This window comes from Rattus norvegicus, chromosome 3 (genome assembly GCF_036323735.1).
Source record: "Rattus norvegicus strain BN/NHsdMcwi chromosome 3, GRCr8, whole genome shotgun sequence".
In the NCBI taxonomy this organism is placed as follows: domain Eukaryota; kingdom Metazoa; phylum Chordata; class Mammalia; order Rodentia; family Muridae; genus Rattus; species Rattus norvegicus.
Genome location: NC_086021.1, coordinates 162,031,506 through 162,051,974, shown reverse-complemented (window position 1 = coordinate 162,051,974; position 20,469 = coordinate 162,031,506). Strand labels below are relative to the sequence as shown.

General features: G+C 48.8%; 1 protein-coding gene across 1 annotated transcript in view; it reads right to left on the bottom strand.

Moving 5' to 3' along the window:
• The window catches only part of Hck (HCK proto-oncogene, Src family tyrosine kinase), a 43,101-nt gene extending 22,959 nt beyond the window's left edge, over positions 1 to 20,142 (bottom strand). The window contains exons 1-2 of the mRNA NM_013185.3: positions 19,883 to 20,142; positions 3,546 to 3,663 (exon numbers count right to left, since the gene is read on the bottom strand). Coding sequence (NP_037317.2) covers positions 3,546 to 3,663; positions 19,883 to 19,944 — 180 coding nt within the window. The 5' untranslated portion in view covers positions 19,945 to 20,142. The remainder of the gene's footprint in view (positions 1 to 3,545; positions 3,664 to 19,882) is intronic.
• Positions 20,143 to 20,469: the final 327 nt, after the last annotated feature.

Genomic DNA, 20,469 nt, shown 5'->3' with positions numbered 1-20,469 from the left:
ACCTACCTGGGTCCTGGTAGGAAAGAATTACAGACACAGGCAGGGTCGCATGGCAGAGTAAAGAACAGAGTCTTCGCACGTCTGGAGATATCTTAACTTGTGATCTGGACCCTTGCCTTGGAATACTGGGCAAGGCTGGTTTGATCCTCCCACCCGGCGAGGGAACTGGTCCAGATCTGTGTTGTTTAGAGATGTCTGGAGCTACTTTAGGGCTACCAGGTTTCTCACAGACAGACTCCATCAGGCCGGTGGAAGCATCTGAATGTCTGACCAAAGAGACGCATTATCCTCAGACCCACAGGGCTCAAAGCATCACTTAGACAACATCACACAGAATTCTGGGTGAAAACAGCTACTTCTGCCGAACATCGCATTGTTGAAGCTGGGCATGGCGGTGTGCACACGTTAATGACAGCACTGGGAACCAATCAGGATGGCTGTGAGTGCCAAGCAGCCTGGGCTAGACAAAGAGAGCCTGTCTTCCAAAGCAAGCACACGCACAGACAACTCATGTTTCTATAAAGCAGGTAAGCATATTTCCTGTGAACGCATATTTGTTAGTGTGGTGGTAAATCCACGGAAAAGGGTTTTTTCTGCGTGTTCACAGCAAGCTGATAACAATTGTTGCTTTTAGGGGATCTGGTACTTGCAGGCCTCTGTACTTATGACTTCTTATTTTCAATAAGAGGGGGCCTTGTGTCACATATGCTGTTAGACATTTCTTTGAGGAAGCACTGAGGGATGCTTGTTTTGTTTTGAAAGATTCTCAACGGTTCCAAGATGTCCTGTATGATGTCTGTGTCATCCTGGGTTTCTCAGACTGATTTGGCCTGGGAACACCTTCTCTGAGAAATGCTTTCTTAACTTATTGCTACCTCTGGGCCAGCACCACACAGGAGGGAATAACCTGAGCTGACACTGCACCCCTTTATCTGCCCTCAGGAAGGATGGCCCCGAAGTTGTCCTCAGAATCAGCCCGTACACATTAGGAGAAGACCCAGAAAGGGCTTAGGGCCACAGTACGTACCCAGATCCGGATACCGGCAGCGTGAGAAGTTTGTATAGTCACAGGCTGTGCTAACGGAGGCCATGTGCAAGGAGAGAGGTGACCACTGTATTCTCTTGCCTTTCCCAGTTTCACACTTAGAGACTACAGACTTGTAGGACAGAAGTCTAGGTCTCCTGTCCTGAAAAAAAGAGGGCTCAGAAGGGCTGGACCTGGGTATGATTTTGTCTTCAGTCTGTGGGCTGTCACTGGGTGAAGGGACTGGATGTGTTTGGGGCAGGCTTGGGATAAAGAAAGGAGGACTATGTGTAACTAGTCTCCTTTTAACTTGAGGAAGAACTTTAAAACGTATTATGTGTGTTCTGTGAGTGCATGATGTATAAGTGTGGATGCTGCTGTCATCGTGCGCGTATGCCTGTCAGAAGGGAGCCATGGAGCCGTTTCTCTTCTTCCACCTTTATGTGGCTTCTGGCGCTTTAACTCAGACTGTGAAGCTTGCCATGCAAGTACCTTTACCCCTGACCCACCTCTCTGACCTAGAAAGAACGAACAAATGAACAAGCGAGCGAGTGAACAAACAAATGAATGAACTAACTAACTAACTTACTATGTTATGTGTTTTGCCTGTGCATATGTCTGTGTGAGCGTGTTGGATCTTAGAGTTACAGACTGGAGTGAGTCCTCTGGAAGAGCAGTCAGTGTTCTGAAGCTCCGAGCATCATCTCTCCAGCCCCCAGGAAGAACTTAAGGGAGCAGTGATTGAAGGGGTGCACCCCACTTTGGGAAACACAGAATGGTGGGCTCCCCCGCCCCCCGCCCCTTGAAAATGAAGGAAAGGATTGGGGCTGCCCCAGCGCCAGGTTTGGAGTTGAAAGGCCCTGGACTTGATGGCTCTCCAGCTGCTCGCTCGCTCTCCTCACCCCAGAACCGCTGAGACTCTGAACCCTGGAGAAGCTACTAACACTTACACCTGCTATGCAGCTGTGAGCACAGCCTTGGCCATCGTGCCTGCCACTCCCTGTGTGCTCTCAGTGGCTGTGTGGGACTGGCCACCTGTTGTGGCTGCCACCATCTCAACCACAGCACCGGGTGTGAGGGTGTGAGGGAGCGGTCACCTCTGCCTAGCAACTCTCACTTTTACGCTCCTGCCAAGCAGGTGGTCCTTGTTAGGCCATTCTTCCTCCAGAGCCATTCACTTGTTTTGTTTTTTGAGACAAGATGTCACTGGCAGAACATCCTCTGGTTAGGTTAGGCTGTCTGACCAGCATGCTCCAGGGTTGCCTCTGCCTCTCCACCCCTGGGATTATAAGTATGTACCACCATATCTGCCCCCTCTCCCTCCCCCCTTCCCTCTCTCTTCCTTCCTCCCTTCTTCCCTCCCTCCCCCTCTCCCCCTCTCTCCCTCTCTCCCTCCCTCCCTGCCTTCCTTCTTTCCTGCCTTCCTTGCTTGTGTGGGAAGCAGAGTGCAGTCTGAGCTGCCTCTTCACTTCAGACATTACACCTTCTTTTACCGACTGTTCTCATTGTTGCTCCTACTGCCACCACGGCGGCCCATAGCCTCAAACGTTTGAACACTTGGTCCCCAACCGATGGCACAGTTTGGGAGGATTAGGAGGCGTGGCTTGCTGGAGGAAGCATGTCCCGGGGGGTGGGGGTGGGGGTGGGTTTTTAGAGTTAAAGACTCATACCATTTCTGGTTCCTTCTCTATGGCTCAAGATGTTAGAGCTCAGCTGCTGCTATGGTTACCATGCTCACACTGGCTGCCTCTGTTCCACCATCATGGACTCTAACCTTCTAAAACCGTGAGCCTAAATAAACTCTTTCTTCTACAAGTCACTTTGGTCCTGGTATTTTACCACGGTAATAGAAAAGTAACTAAAATAGCCTCCATTGATTTTTGTTTTGTTTTGTTTTGCATGCATATGCTGGAGGTTTATGTGTGTTCACATGTGTGTGAATGAATGTACATCTGTGCACAGATATGTGTCTACATGGGTACATACATGTATGGAGCCCCCGAAGTTGATGTCTTCCTTCATCACTCTCTCTGCCTTATACATTGAGGCAGGATGTCTCAGGTGAACATTCTTTCTGGCCACCTTACTCTGGTGATGCTGTGTCACTGCCTCTGAGTGCTGGGACTATAGGCTGTGCTGGGGATTCAAACTCTGGTCCTCACACTTGAGCAGCAGTCCTTTACCCATTGAGCCATCCCTCAGCCCCTACTATTGCTGCTGCTCTCCGTGCTCTATTGCCGTGGCAGGGCAGATGCACAGCCATGCTACTGCTGTCATCATGGGTCTGCTTGCATCCTGCTGCCGGTGCTGCAGGGTCCAGGCTCAAGGAACACACTCACTTGATTGAGAGGCAGAGCTCTGGGCCAGGCCCTGGCCACCATGTAAGAAGCAGTTTCCATGCCTGGGGAAGCATCCTGGAGGTGGCTTGTGGGTGTCATCTCAGCCAAATTTCGCTTAGGGGAAGAAAGGGTTTAAATGCCTGTGGCAGGTGCTGGACAGCCCCCTGGGATGCCCCACTCACCAGCTTCTTAGGGGACGTGGGATCCGGCACATACACAGGGCCTTTCTGGTTGGCATTTGGCTCTATTTTTGAGGCCTTGCTTCCTTCTCGGAGGAACCTGGACTTCACACATCCCATCCTGGAGACGACAGAAGGGAAGACAGGAGGAGCTGAGGCTGGGGAGATCCCCACAGGTGTCTTCACATTCCTACCCTGCCTGCAGGCCCTGGCTCATCTACCATGGTGCTTGGCCAGAGTCCACAGAGTCCACAGAGTCCTGGGCTCCAAGGACCAGCAGAATAGGGAACCTATTAAGGAAAACTGTGAGGACAACGTCACGGCCCATCTGTGGAGCAGAGTGGGTGGTGGATACCAATGGCCTTGGGTCAGGAAACTGAGCTGATTCCTGGCCCCTGCACCCCACTGCACCTCGTTTATCATTCCTGCCTAATGAGCTCTCTACTGCAGAGCACATCAAGCCTGAGGCAATAGGGAACACTCAGCACAGCCTCCGGATGGCACCCCAGCACCCAGAGGAGCCTGATACGAGATGAGTCACCGTGTGTACCAACAATGCAGATGAGTAACATGGCTCCAATAATCCAGAATAGTACCTGGGCATTATCTTCTCGCATTACGATTGGCTTATAACTCCATCCCTTCATCCCTCCATCCCTCCACCCTTCCTCTTTCCCACCCCTCTTTCCTTTCCTCCTCTTTCTAGTAGATTTATCTGGTCATTCATTCATTCACTCACCCATCCATTCAGTCATTTGTTCATTCAAGTTGCACTTTTTTAAAGAGGGTCTCCTATCTCCCAGGCTGGCCTCTGACTCCTCTATGTAGCAGAGGATAACCTCGAACTTCTGACCCTCCTGTCTCTACCTCCCAAGTGCTGGAATTACAAGCACGTGGCATCACTTACAGTTCATGTGGTATTGGGGATGGAACCCAGGACTCTGGATAAGCAATCTTCCAACTGAGCCCCATTCCTTGACCAACATTTATGCTATTTTTCTAAACCATGGATAAGACAGACCAGTTCATGTCCTACGGAGCTTAACTGGAGATGAGTAGGAGACACAGGTAACAAACTAGTGAGTGGGAAACTGACAGGACAAATTTAGCGACAAATGTGGATGCTGTAGGAAATAGTTGGGCGGGACCCTGGAGATGGACAGATGGGAAAGGCCTTTCTTGGGTGAAATCAGCCCAGGTTTCTGAGTAACACAATCGGTTCTCTGAAGGTAGAACATGCCAGGCAATGAGACCAGCAAGAGCAAAGTCTCTGAGGTTGAGATGTCCTTGGAGAGGTGGAGCTCTCCAAGCAGGAAAAGTCTGTGATGAGGCCACCACCTCTCAGAGGCCTGGGAGGTGCAAACTGTGCAGACTTTGGGGTTCGATTTGTGCTTTTTTTACTTTACTTGAATTTTGTTTTCCAGGCTGGCCATTGAGCTATGTCTCCAGCGCATCAATCTGCACTTTAAGCTGAACCATTGGTTGCTGGGCGAAGTAGGGAGGACTATGGAAGCAGGCCATGGGCCCTGTGAGAAGACTGCTGTGATTGTCCAGCCATGGGTGACAGCAGTTCTGGGGCCTGAGGGGCTGGAACCCCATCTTTTGGGAGTATATCTCTCAGACTTTGCTTCTGTATTAACTTAAGAGGAAACACATTCACCTGTTTGTTTTGAGACAGTCTTGCTACGTAGCCCAGGCTAGTTTCAAACTCACATTTTTCACATAGCCCAGGCCAGTTTCAAACTCACATTTTTCATGCCTCAGCCTCCTGGTGGCAGGGTTGCAGCTGTGTGTCACCACTCTCAGGTGCTGACCTAGTAACTGGAGTCAAAACTTAACTGTAGAGAGTTGAGGGAATAGTGCCATGATAGAGGGGCAACTTAGCCTGTGTGAGATCCTGGAACTGAGACCCAGGCTGGGCTGGAACCTCAGCACAGCATACAGAAAAACTTCCTTGAAAAAAGGGCTAAAGTGTTTCTTTTTTCTACATGGGCCCAAAGCAAGTGGGCTGCCAGCCGCTCTAAAAGGAAGCACTGGCTTCCCCTGGACTGCACAGTTCTGGGTTGTTGAGAGTGCGATTCCGTTATGGCCATACCACCTGAACACACTGCATCTCAGCCCTCGGAAGCTATGAAGGGCCTGGACAGGAAAGCTCAGTTATACTTATGCTGTTCAAGCCAGCCTGGACTACATGAGACCCTACCTCAAATCAAACAAAAGCAAAGACCAACATGGTTTCTTACATTGGCCAGTATTTGTCTATCCTGGGAAAGAACGCACTCGGCTTCCTGGAATGCGGCCTCGATAATTTGAAATTTTATCGCAGTGGATCAACTGCTTTATCGTTTAAGTCTGAGATCAGCATCTCTGATTTGTGATAAAAGTTCTAGGAAATTAAGCAGCATCGTGTGTGTGTGTGTGTGTGTGTGTGTGTGTGTGTGTGTGTGTGTGTGTTTACACTGCACCAGATCACAGAACATTTGGTATGCTTTGATCAGCTGGAGGAACTTGCTGTGTGAGGCAGGGCAACTCCATCTCCCTGCACGGGCAGTGTCAGATGTAGCTGTGAGCATTGTAGCAAAGAATCCCTAGGTCCCGATCATGGAGTGCATATTAAGCATCATTTACATAGATGATTTACATATTCATGAAGACCCAACTCCAGACCCCTCTCAGGAAGGATGATGGGCTCCTCTTTCCTTTCCTGGTGCTGTGGGTGGAGCCCAGGACAGCACGAATGGAGCAAGAACCCTACCACAGAGCTATGTCCTCGGCTTGTATGGGGTGCTTTGTCTCATAGGCTGAGGGTTGTCTAAGGAAGCGGAGAGAAGTGAAAGTGTGGGCCCAGTGAGCCCTACAGAAACCTCAGTCCTAATATTTCCATTTATGAGCAGATGTGCTATGGGGGGGGGGGTTCGTGGTGGGAGGTGTGATTCAGTGGCATAGCACTTGCTTGGCAGCGAGGGGCCTTGGGTTCGAGCCGCACCCCTTCACAGAGAGCACAGGAACAGTGGCAAGGGTAGTCTGCAGATCCTTTGACTCAGAGCTACAGTCACTACACACAGCAGGAATGTTTGAAATGGGGCATTCCTATCATTGGAAGGAGGTACCCGTGTGCCATGCATGAATGTAGGGGTTTCAGAGGACAACCTTGGCTGAAGTCTTCCCCTTCCACTGTGTTTTGAAGCAGGTCCTTGTGCAGGAGAATTCTTGGAAAGGAGCTGTGTCTGCAAAATCTGATTGGCTGATTACATCGCCACTGTTGTAGAAAGGCTACAATGTTGCAGATCCAGAACCTAATTACACCCGATCTTGGCCATCTTGACTCTCCTAGATAGCCGTTCCTTGGCCGTGTATAATATTCAGTGGCTAACAGATATGAGCCTTGTGGAAGGTATTGACTTAACCAATCCCTATTTTTCACCATTCAAAGCAGTCAGACAGCATCTGAAGCCTATAGCAGAGATTCTCCCACTTTTCTATAACCACCTAACTCGCATGCCCACTGATGGAAAAGCATCGTGATTCGTAATTCTCCTTGTCTTGTTACTATAAAAACTTCACGGGACTACTTCCCTATTGGAACATGGAATTTGAGGTGACCTAAATCTGCATCCCTGACTTTGGTCACTCCGCTCCAGAGTAAGCTCTGATTCCTTTGTGTCCACTGTCTTTGGTTCACCCGCTGCCTGTGCCAGGCTGGCCTGAGAGCGTCTGGTGACGCCTTCTGCCTCCACCTCCCACTCTTCCACCGGGTGCACTGGGATTAAACACCTGAGCAGCTGTGTCCAGCTTTATGTAGTTCCGTGGATGCAAACAGGCTGTCAGGCTTGCAGGCGAGCCCTTTACTGCTGAGCAGTCTCCCAGTGAGGTCACCTGCTCAGACCACCTTGGTCTTTACATATGGCTTTTGCTCCTTGGATCAAGTCGAGAAGTGAAACTTGAACACACAGAATCACATCCCAAAGCCACACACAGAGGGGCCATTGTCAGAGACAGTTACGTGGGTGACGGCCTGGAGCAGGATGGGGGGAGTTTTTTTGAATGAAGGCAGCTTTGGTTTTAGATAATGGGGGTTATTAAGGTGGACGATGACAATGGCGGCACATTACAAATGTATTTAAATGCCACTGAACTGCACACTTCAAACAGTTAAGGGGACAGACTGTGTCACTGGCACTTACTACAACCAGTCTCCTCATCACATATATGGTTTCTCTTCCCTCCTCCTGTCTCCCACACACACACCGTACATACATATCCAAATTTATACCTAGGTTCTGCTTTGGATAGAAAAATGGTGTTTGTCTTCCCAAGCCTGGCTTACTCTACCCATTCTAATGGGCTTTAGTTTCATCCTCTTGTGTAAAAACTGCATAATTTTATTCTTCTTTACAGATGAATAATACTCCATTTCACTTTATCCATTCAGCTGCTGACAGATCTCTAGATCTGACACTTCCTGGGCATTGTGTCTAGTGGGACAAGACACAAGGATGTGGAGCTGCGCTGGCGTAGGACCCTTGGGTTTATAACCAGAAGTGGTACAGCTGGGTCACATGGTAGGTCTAGCTTTAGAGCTTTTGAGGAACCTTCGTTTCGATTTCCATGGTGGCTGCCCTAGCCACTCCCATCAGCATCAACTTTCCTCATGGCCTCACTGGCCTTTGTCGTTGTCCTTTTGCTTTTTGTTTGTTAAGACAAGGGCTCACCCTGTAGCCCAGGCTAGCCCAAAACTCATGGCAATCCCCCTGCCTCAGCCTCATTTGTCTTCTTGATGATAGCCTTTCTTTTTTTTCCCATTGTTATTAATTTCAGCATGTACTTTTTTTTCATCTTTATTAACTTGGGTATTTCTTATTTACATTTCAATTGTTATTCCCTTTCCTGGTTTCTGGGCCAACATCCCCCTAGCCCCTCCCCCTCCCCTTCTCTATGGGTGTTCCCCTCCCCATCCTCCCCTCCCTCACGATCACTAGGGGTTCAGTCTTGGTAGGACCAAGGGCTTCCCCTTCCACTGGTGCCCTTACTAGGCTATTCATTGCTACCTATGCAGTTGGAGCCCAGGGTCAGTCCATGTATAGTCTTTGGGTAGTGGCTTAGTCCCTGGAAGCTCTGGTTGGTTGGCATTGTTGTTCATATGGAGTCTCAAGCCACTTCAAACTCTTTCAGCCCTCTCTAAGATTCCTTCAACGGGGGTCCCGTTCTCAGTTCAGTGATTAGCCATTCTTGACTGGGTGAGATAAAGACGCAATGTAGTTTTACATTTCCCTGTTGGCTGACTGTTGAACTTTTTTTAAAAATGCTGCTGGCCATGTATTTCTTTCTTTGAGAACTGTGGCATATTCAGTTTGCATCCCATGTATTGATTAGATGACTTGGCTTCTTGCCATTTAGCTTTTGCAGTCTTTAATATTGTCATTACTAATCACATCTCTGACTCATAGCTAGAGAGTCCCTTTTTCCATTCCATAGACTGCAGAACCTTTTAATTTCACACGAGCCCATTCATAACTCTTGGAGTCCTTTACAGGAAGTCCTTGCCTGTGCCTCTATTTTGAGGTGCCTCGTCTATGCCTTTCCTGGCAGATTCAGGTCTTGCATGAAGGTCCATTTCGAGTTGATTTTTCTATAGAGTGAAATACACGGACCGAGTTCCCTTCTTTGACACGCGCATGCTCAGTTTATCAACTGTGAGTGTCTGCATTGACCATCAGGCCATGCACAAAGAAATTTCTCTGATAAGACCTGAGAGTGGCACTCATCTATGGGTGGTTTGGTGCTATGTTTATGAGCAAAATAATAGTAGTGTGTTCACACTTGGGGCCCAAGAGCTCCCCCAACTGCAGGGTCTTAAAAAAAAAAACTAGACAGGAGTTGGTTCCCTTCTGCAGAGCAGGCCGTAACTCCAATCTTAAGTTCTTGTTTACTTCTCTACCTTTATACTACTATTGCACCCACGGTTATTACTGTCACCCAGACCCTGAAAAACAGATGTCAAATTCTCTCACTCATATGTGGGTCCTAGACCTGAATCTTTAGATTTGTGTGTTTAGCCTGAAATACTTGTAAAATCCAGGAAACTAAAAGAGGTCCTTGGCGGGAAGGGGAAAGAAAAGATTTTTTTCCTAATTCTGTGAAGAATGTCACTGGGGTTTTGATGGGGATTGTATCGACACTGTCTATATATTGCTTTTGGTAACATAGCTATTGGAGCGGTATCGAGTCTGCTAATCCATGAATGTGGATGCACTCTCCCACATCTAGTATCTTCTTCTTTTTTTTTTTCTTTTTTCTTTTTTTTCGGAGCTGGGGACCGAACCCAGGGCCTTGCGCTTGCTAGGCAAGCGCTCCACCACTGAGCCAAATCCCCAACCCCTGTCTAGTATCTTCTTTAACTCCTTTCTTTGATGTTTTGAATTTTCAGTATGGATGTCTTTTACCTCCTTGCTTAGATTTATTCCTGGGTATTTTAAAAAGCTGTTGTGAATAGGATTCTTTTCCTGATTTAGTTTTCAACACGTTTATTATTCGGATATAGAAAATCCACTGATTTTCTTTTTTTCTTTCTTTCTTTTTTTTTTTTTTTTTTCCGGAGCTGGGGATTGAACCCAGGGCCTTGCGCTTGCTAGGCAAGCGCTCTACCACTGAGCTAAATCCCCAACCCCCAATCCACTGATTTTCAATGTTGACCTTTTACCCTGCTACTTCGTTAGAAGCATTTATCAGGGCTACGGGTTTTCTGGTGGGATCTATAGAGGCTTTTAGGAGTAGGATCATAAACCAACAGCTTACAATCTGGCGCTTGAGAGATTGAGGTAGGAGGAGTGCCATGAGTTTGAGGCTAGCCTGAGCTACATAGAGAGTTCAAGGCCAGCCGGGAGTCACAGAGATATCCTGTTTCAGAAAATGCACAAAACACACCAAAAAAAAATCACAACAATCAAACAAACAAACCCAAGAGTCCAGATCATGCAATATTCAAATGGGGGCGATCTGACTTCTTCCCTTTCTATTTGTATTCCTTTTTCTTGTCTTATTGCTCTGGATAAGACTTCAAGCACTACAATGAGTAAGAGTGAGCAGAGTAGGTGCCCTTATTCCTGATTTGGGAGGAAATGCTTTCGGTTTTTCCCCACTTAATATCACATTGGGTGTCAACCTGTGGTATAAAGCCTCTATTATGCTGGAGACTATTCCTTATATTCCTACTTTCCTCAGGACTTTTATCTTTTTATCAGAGATGTTAAACTCTATTGAAGGCACTTTCTGAATCAATTGAGACGATCATGTAATTTCTGTCCCCAATTCTATCTATGTGTTGTGTTACCTTTACTGATTAGTGAATGTTGAATGTATGGTTTAAGTGCATTCCTGAATTTTGTTTGCAAGTGTTTTATTGAGGTGTTTGTTTGTTTGTTTTGCAACTATGTTTGTCAGGGGCATGGTTGTGTGTGCCTCGTTTTGCATGTGGGTAAAGCTAGCTTTGTACTTTGAGATTAGTTCTCTTCTCTTTCTATTTTGTGAGACAGTTTGAGGAAACACTAGAATTTGAGACCCCCAGTGTAGTGGAGGTAAACTGGGAGATTGGGTCCTGAGGTTCTGCCACCACTGGCTGTGAGATGGGACAAGCAGCCCTCCCTCTCTGAGTTTCATTTTCTTGTGTGTAATTAGGAAGCACTTGCTTCTCAGGCTTGACCTGAGGTCTCCCAAGACAAAGGCGGTGGCAACTTCTCAAAACTTTCTCATGAACATTGATTGTCAAACATAGATGCGAATCAGGCACTGGGAGCAGAAGTAGCCTCCAGTTCCACATTGACTCAAAGCTGTTGACCACGTCTAGGACAATCTGCAGTCCCCTCCATGCTATCCCCCAAGTCTCCTCAGTTCTGTACGTTACTGCACAGAAATGAAAAAAGCCAGTGAGCCTGGCTGGCTATATCCCAGGGCTGTCATGCTGGCTGGAGATCCTCTCAGACTCTAAGCCAAGGAGGAGGCTGGGCCTGCTTGAGCATCCTTGGGTTAGGCAGGGTTCTGAGAGCATTTCTACTCCAGCCCCAGCTTTGCCAAAAGCTCACTGTGTGACCTTGGACAAGCCTCCATTTCTCCAGAAGTGAATGAGACCTACCCTGAGGGAGACAGCTGAAGTTCCTTCCCGTGCGACTTTGCCACTGTTCGCAGCAGCTCCCCAGTTTTCCTCTGTGGATCCCTCCCTCAGGATCAGCTCATGGACTGAGGTAGCCTTAGCTCAGTCTCCTGCAGGAGTAGGTCTGTGACCAGTCAGAGCTGTAGCCAAAGAAACCAAGCTGGCTGTGATCGGTTCTGACCAAGGAGTGTCTGTAGCCTTGGTCTGGGAAAGATGATTTCAGTCGCCACAAAGAACCAAGAAATAGAGACATCCAGATTCCCAAACTCAGATGCAGTCGGGCCTGAAGTTTAGTCTTGTGGAGTTGCCAATAACTTCCTCTGTGGCCTGGACCAATTTGAATTAGATTTTTGCCCCTTAATACCACACATAGAGCTCTGCCCAGAACACAGGAGATTCTTAGGAGGGAATTGCGGTTCACACTCAAGGGGAAATGGATAAGTGGCTGATTAGCAAAAACTACTCTGATAGCAGGCCTTGGTCCAAGAGAAGTTAAGCTACAAGTAGGTCTGCAGAAGGTAAGGATGGGGAATACGGATGTTGTCAAGCTGGTGGCACTGAAGCCATGAAAACCTAAGTGCCTGGCACCTGAGGGTCCCTCCATCTAGGTTTGAGGTGTGAGCACATTGTGTTCTCTTACCATACATAGGTGTAACCCAGAATTAGTAACCCATTCTTCAGATTGGAAAATGGAGCCCCAAAGAAGAAATTCCTGTGGGAAGGAGCAGGAGAATGAGTTCTCCTTCTTGTTGCTCTCCCTCTGAGGTCAGCAACAGAGGCGTCTGGCCAAGGTCTGAGGGGGCGAGAAGCCCAAAAAGGAAGCTCCTGGAGGTAGCAGCCACTGTGGGGACCTGTGGCTTACAACTGTCTGTTTAGAGGAACTTTCTGTTCTTGGAACAGCTCAGCCATGGGGCTGGTGCATCTTTCTAATCAGAAGTTCCTTTTTGAAGCAGTTTTTGAGGTACAGAGTTCCTGCAGGCGCCCTGGATGCCTTCTGAGAGAACCATGTTTGCTCTATACAACTTGTCTCTGGTGGACTCCTCACGTGCTTCCTTTTGGAGACTTAGCTTCCTCAGGCCAAGTTATCTCTGTACACACAGAAAGAGTCTTAGAGGTCCAGCCTTTCACGTTCAGGTGGAGCAAAAGTTCCAGAGAGGTTCCACAGTGGGCCCTGGGTCACCCAAAAGCAAGGGACCCCACCACCTGGAGGAAGACTTTGGCTTCTGCTCCCAGTGTGGCTCAGGTATAAAGTTGGTATGAGATGCCTGAGCCCCAGTGGCTAGTTCAACTGCCAATCAAAATCTTAGGACTTAACCCTTGGGCCACTTTGGTCAGCTCCAGAGATCTACAGCAGCTGTGAAGTGCCTGGGACGTTCTTAATCTCATTTCATCTGCCTTGAGGCCAGCAGTTTGAGAAGTATAGGGTGAGGCCTGGAATCAGCGGGGGAGGATCCTGACTCTTTCTCTTAAACATACAAGGGTTCTTTAAAATGTAGTCCAGGGGGCTAAGAAGAAGGCTCAGTGGGCAGAAAATCTTGCTATGCAAGGGTAAGGACCTGAGCTCCTGGCTCCCAGCATCCAGGTGTGACAGCACATATCTGTAACCCCAGTGTTTTGGGAGACAAGAGAATCTCTGGGACATGCTGGCCATCCGTCTAGCTCCAGTTTCTGTGAGAAACTCCGGCTGAAGGGAATAACGAGAAGAATGTGGAAAAAAGGGATGCAGTGAACGTAGCAACTTCCTGTGGCATCAGTGACGCAGGCCTTCTTAGTACCCAGGGTTCTCAGCAGCCGTTGCAAAGGTGTCTGGGTAGGGAGAATGGTCCAGTTTGCTTTTTCCTCAACAAAACCAGGTGCTCCTTGGCTAGAGCTGATTGTCCCTTTTACACAGGATGTGGTAGCTGGCTTGGTGACAGGCAACTTTTTACTCTCATCTGCTGTGTTATTCCCAAGTCAGATGCCTTGACTGCCTCTCATAGAGGCAAGCCTCAAAGCATTAGAGTGTAGGCTGGGGATGTAGCTCAGTTGGTACAGTGTTCAGCCAGCACAGAGCCCTGGGTTCCATCCCAGCACCACATAAGCTAAAGGCTGCTGTAAGTACCTTGGAGGGTGGAGGCAGAAGGATCGAAAGTTCAAGGCCATCCTCATTTTAAGAAAAAGAAAGAAAGAAGAAAGAGGAGAGAGAAGTGTGTGTGTGTGTGTGTGTGTGTGTGTGTGTGTGTGTGTGTGTTGGGGAGATGGCTCAGTGGTTAAACGCACTTGCTGTGCAAGCAAGAGGATTGGAGTTTGATTCCCCAGGCCTTGGAAATGCTGGGTGGGCAGTCAGCCTCAGAGGCTGGAACAGGGAGACTAGCTATATTGATAAACTCTGGGATTGATTGAGAGACCCTGCCTCAGTGAATAAGATGGAGAGCAATCAAAGAATATTCCCAGCATCAACCTCTTGGCTCCTTGCCTTACACACACACACACACACACACACACACACACACACACACACACACACACACACTTATAAAGGGGGGGGAAGCAAGAAACATTTTCACATCTCTAGGCCTGGTTTCCTTTATATTTTGGAGTGTGTATTTATCATTGTAGGATTAGTTTTTATTATCTTTCACCATGTATTCATATGTGTCTACATGTGGGTACGTAGACCAGACCAGAGAGACCAGAGAGAATGGATCCCCTGGAGTTATGCCTGCGTTGGGTGCTAAACTCCCATCCTCTGAAAGTTCAGCAAATGCTTCCAATCACTAAGCCATCCGGTCCCAAGAAAGGTATAGATAGAGAACACCATGACACAATGGGTCCCACGGTGACAGTTTCGTACATATATGTAACGTACTTTGATCTTACGGAGTGCGCATGCTTGGTTTTAAAAGTTAGGGCTGGTGAGATGGCTGAGGTCATCCCTGAGTTTGATCCCTGGGACCCACATGTTGGAAGGAGAGAAGCGGTTCTCACAAGCTGTCCTCTGGTTCCACCCATACATACAGGTATAGATCCACACAGAGCTACACAAATGTAATGAAACTTGTCCGCTGTCATGGAACGAAACTCTAGCATGCTGGTTAAAAGCTGAAACATCACAAGCAACTCTGGGGTCCCTTTGGGTGACTCCTTTCACTCCCTCCAAGACCCTCCTCCCCTCTCTGACCTGGGGTAACCTCCGCTAACATCTGGCCTTGGCCATACTGACACTTACATATGTGTATGTGCAAGCAGGTGCTGTGCATGCCCTATCCCCATCCCTCAGCACGGAGCCATCTTGGAACAATCTGGCTGGCCGTGGCCTCTGAAAGTCTCACAAGCTCACACACCAGCAGAGCACTACACCTGCCGGAACAGCTTCAACCAGACAGGAGGCCAACATCCCATTCTTTCCTCTGAACTGGCCTTGTGCTGCATCCTGTCAGCCTACGTGATGGAGTTTGGGGGTCACGGTGGGAACTGTCAGGTTACCCCTCTACTGTTGCCCCCTCTTCCCTATGACTCTATCAAGGGTTCTGGAATCAACTCCCAAGTGAACCATTTGCAGTTGAAATGTTGTCTATGGTCTGCTTTTGGGAAAATATACGCTAAGACCTGTTTACTTATTGAAATCACGAGAGTGTATATGCATGTGCATATGTGCATTGGTGTGTGTGTGTGTGTGTGTGTGTGTGTGTGTGGTGAGTAAGGTTTCCTTGGGCCCATTTTCCAGCTGACTAGACTGAGTCCAAGAGAAGGGGTTAGCAGGGTGAGCCACAGCTTGTTTAAGACAGCATAGGCGCTCAAACTCAGGTTTATCTGCCATGTTCTATCTGTGGTTAATCTCTCCACTTCTCCTGGACGGAAGCACTTCAGGGTGGTGTTGGGAGCTCAGATAGTGCATTGCAGAAGGAACTGGGCATGCAAGTCCTAAGAGAACACCAACCTGAGGACACAGCCATGCTGCTATGCAGGATGTATGGCACGGTCACAAGTCAAGAGGAAGGACACATTTTAAATCCAAGCTAAGGTTTGTTCTCCACCATTGCCTGCCCTTCTAGAAGTCTATTCCACTCCCGACCTCTAGCAACAGGGTGGGGAGCAAAACGTGCTTAGAAAAATGGAGGCCGAGGGAGATTGTGTTACTGTGTTCCTGAAGTTACACAGCTTGTCTAGGCTCTTCTACGAAGAGGAGGAGGTGGCGGCCGCTACCACAACAGCTAGAGCCGATCCCGCTGTCATGCCTCCTCCACCATGATAGACTGTACCTCAAACTAAAAGCCAGCTGCTGGAAAAGTAGCTCATATCTCAACCTAAAACACTGAAAAAGTATAGGCTGGAGAGATGGGTCAGCAGTTTAGAGCATTTGCAGCTCTTGCAGAGGACCCAAGTTCAGTTCCAAGAACCCACATGGCAGCTTACAATGACCTGTAAGTCCGGTTCTAGGGGATTTGCTGCCCTCTTCCAGCCTCTTCTAGCACACACATATTTGCAGACAAACACTTATTACACATATTACCCCAAAAAGCTGAAAAACCATGTATTAGCCTTGAAAGGTTAAAAATGGTGCACCCCAAAATGGAGTATTACATAGTCCTTTCAAAATTCAAGGAGATCTTAATGACACGGGAACATGTTAACAGCTTAGTTAAGCTAAGCACTTAAGTAGGACAAAAAGTGTACCCACAACATCATAGGCACCGGAAATGTTACGTTAAGTGAAAGCTGTGTAGAAGTTCACAGTAACAAAATTCATGCTGCCAGTTTTTGCAAATCTTCTAAGCAGCAGGCATTGTGAATAAGGCAACTGAAGCTTGTCACAGCAGAGAGGATGTGGCCTGGTAAGCCGGCCATAGCATAGAGAGAGCAGGAAGGTCCTCAGAGCTGACTCTTCTCTTTTCTCCCATAAGTGACCTTCCAAGCCTCCATACTCTTCTCATAAAAGGGACAGGTGACACTGCCTCGTGGAGAGCCATTCGCTTCTTAGTGTTTCCCTGGCACCTGTGCCCAAGACCACGCGCGCAAACACACACACACACACACACACACACACACACACACACACACACACACACACAATGCTCCCAGCAATAGCAGAGTAACACTGGAGGCAACCTGAATATCTATCAGTGGGTGAGTGGGGAAAAATGTGACGTCACCAGCCGGCATGAATATATAACAGCTGGCAGGAATAAATTAGACCTCAAGTGCTCGACCCTGATGGGTCCCAATCTGATGATAAGTAGGAAGAAAACAAACTGCCGGCGAGCCTCATAGATCAGTTCTGGTGCAGAGTAGTTCCCATGTAGTCCGGTCAGAGGTTGCAGTTTCAGACCCAGAGTGAACCGCAGCCTGAGACTGTCACATGGGAAATTCCAGAAATAAGCAACCCTAAGATTTAAGCCACATGCCCTTCTGGGTAGAGTGATGAAATCTCAACGTGTAGCCCTGTCCTCCCCAAGATGGAATCACCCTGCTATCCAACGTATCCACAGGGTATGCACTGCCCACCCGGTAGTTACTATGCTTGTGTGCAAGCAATGCTTTTTGTTTAAATCATAACCCTAGGCACAGGGCTAGCGACACCATCAATTCAGAGTTACCAAAGAACAGTTTTCATATACAGGCCTAAAGATATACAAGAAGCTTAGTATTATCCGTTCAGGCATCTGCCAGGATCTTGGGAAGCAACCCTTGTTGACCAAAGTGAACAGATATAGATTGTTCTATTTTTTTTTATTTTTTATTTTTTTTTTTACAGACAGGGTCTTATAGCCTAGGCTGGCCTCAAACTCTTGCTATAGCCAAAGATGACCTTAAATTTCTGCTCCCCCTGCCTCTACGCCCAAGTTCTGGAGTTGCAGGTGTGCTTCTGCACTGGGCTCTGCTGTAATCTTTACAGCTCAGAGGACGCATTTGTGTATTGTTTATTGAGGCACAGAGAGGAAGGATCGGCTTTTGACAGTGGGGTCTCCTGTAGAGGGGGAAAAAGAACTGAGGGGATCCAAAGCAGGGACTTTTTTTTACCCAGCACACTTAGCCATTTCACTTTTTTTTTTTTTGTTGTTGTTCTTTTTTTTTTTGGAGCTGGGGACCAAACCCAGGGCCTTGTGCTTCCTAGGCAAGTGCTCTACCACTGAGCTAAATCCCCAACCCACCATTTCACTTTTTAAAGTCTGAAGCAAACATACCCACACACCGACATTAGTTAATTCTGGGTGGTAGGTTCCCGGGACATATATTCCTTTAAACAGCAGGCTTCCTCCTCCAGAGAAGGGGCATGGTTGAGAAGGGCACTAGAGAGCCACTGCTCTTTTGTGAGGCCTCTCTAGGCTAGCCCTAGGCTTGGGCAGTGATTCACAAAGTCGGATTTCTGGGCAGCATCAACAGCCTGGAGATTGCCAGTCCTCAGTATCTTGACCCCCTGGCCTCCCTCTCGGGGTTGCCCTAGCAATGGGCATTTTGACATGCTTTCTTGGTGATGCTGGTATGAGAATCTCTTAGGCTGAACGGGAACAGGGGAAAGTACACTTCAGAGTGCTCCGAGAGATTTCCTTCAGCTATCTTTCTCTCTTCTCCACCCCCCTCTCTCAGATTTAATGTGTGTGAGAGAGAGACAGAGACAGAGACAGACCACATGTGTGCAGGTGCCTACAGAGCCAAAAGAGGGCAATGGATTCCCTGGAGCTCGAGGTATAGGCAGGTTCGAGGCATTGCTGTGATTGATGGGTGAGAACTTAGCTAGAGTCCTCTGAAGGGACAGCGAGTGCTCTGAGCTGCAGAGCCACCCCTTGGGCTCCCTTTCCTTCCGTTCTTATTTCATCTTTCAAAGTGAATTCCCAAGCCTAAATCCGAGATGCTCTAAAACCTGAAACATTTTGGGCACCGACAGGATGATCCAAGTGGCTACGGGTTGAATTAAAAATGGAGGAGTCATTAAAAATGTGCCCCTAGTTATCTCCAAGGGATGAGAATGAAATGTAAAAATCATGGGGCCGGGAAGATAGCCCAGTTGGTAAAGTGAGTACCTTGCAAAAAGTGGGAACTGAGTTACAACCCCAGAACTCATGAAAAGAAGCCAGCTGGGAGTTTTGCTCAGCTCTCAGTGTTAGGAAGGAGACGGGCGAACCCTTGGAACCCACTAACCAGCTAGCCTCACCTACTCAGCAAAAGCCCCAGGCCAATGAGAGACCCTGTCTCCAAAAGCAAGGTGGACTTTACTTGAAGAACAACACAGAGTCCTCTGGCCTTCATGTGCCCACCATGAGTACACCAGAGTACACGCCAACCTGTGCGCCCACCCAGAAGCATATGAATCAAACACAAATATCTTTTTAAAACTTAGATTTTATCCCCAAGATGCCTCACTGTGCACTTAAGATACAGAATTCTGCCACACTCCAAAATCCTAAACACCTTTGATCTGGAGTAGTTTACCATCCCCATCCTGCAACTATAAAAACAGGCACGGAAAAGCCAGACTGCCTGTCCAATGCCCAGCAGACCTGCTCGCCCTCTCTGAACAACTCAGCTTCAGAAGAAAACAGCCCATTTTACAGAGGAGGAAGCTGGGATCCAGAGAGTAACCAGCGACGTGCCCCAGGGTCACAAAGAGGAGATGGTGGTAGACTGTGGCCCTTGTGTAAGGGGTTCTGGAGTTGGGTGTACACCTGTTAGGGGGTCAGCCAGGAGGGCAGGGGAAGATGTAAAAGAGGGGACTCAGACGTACAGCTGCAGCCAGGCCTGGGTGTGGCAGGCATGGGCTTGTCTTGGCCCAGCTGCTCCTTCAGCCCTGCCCGCTGCCTACCCTGCGTGACCTGCCACCCACCCACCACTAATGGGAACCGACCGGGCTTTTCCCTCCCCTCCAGCTTCTTCTTCTTGGGGTGTGTGTGTGTGTGTGTGTGTGTGTGTGTGTGCGCAGAAGGGGAACCTGGTCGAGCAGAGAAGCTTCAGCTCAGCACTGTCATCCCCCTGCCTGAGCTTCCTCTATCTAGAGCTATCCCAGGGTCGCCCTGGGTGGCAGCAATTCGCCTCACCTGGCCACCTGGGCACTCTCCACCTTCTGTGAATGGCGCATCCCACCACCGATCGGTTGCCCCTAGGACGATCCTTTTTTCCTCGCCACCCCCACAGCTCACCCAGGATCCCAACTCCTTGCCCCGGAGGTCTGCACGTTATCGGGGTCCCATTCCCGCCCTCGCCTCCTCCTCGCACTCACCTGGGCACCCGCCCTTCGCCTCGCGGGCAGCCCGGATCCTCGCAGCTCGAACGACCCCCCAGCGCCGCGGCCCCTGGTGGCCCCGGACTCGAGAGCCCGGAGCAAGCGACGAAGACTTGCGGGCTACGGAGGCTGCGTTGGCGCTCCGAGCGGGTCAGAGCCGCCTTTACCGGCGACTTTGGTTCCCTCCCACCCGTCTGAGAGCCGCAACCGTAAAGTGCAAGCGGGGAGCGGCAACCCGGTGGTGCTCACTGGCCATCTGGGCGCCTTAGCCGCACCCTGGATGATGTAAACCCCGCCCCAAAAATGCCCTGACTCCGCCCTCTAAGAGTCTAACTCTCACTCTGGCTCTCTGGTTTCCCGCTCTTAACCCACTCCAAAGAAATTAGCATCTTTATGCTAACCCTGTCCTCAAGGGCGCTAACCAGTCCCTGAAGGACTGACTTAGACTCCAATGTTTGACTGGTCCTCCAAAGATTCCCAGTCCCCCCACCCCCACTAACGCATTTAAGCCCCACCTGATGGAATGTTCTGGTGCAAAGGAGTCTAAACCCTACGCCCCCAGGGATTTTTGACCTCCTACTCAA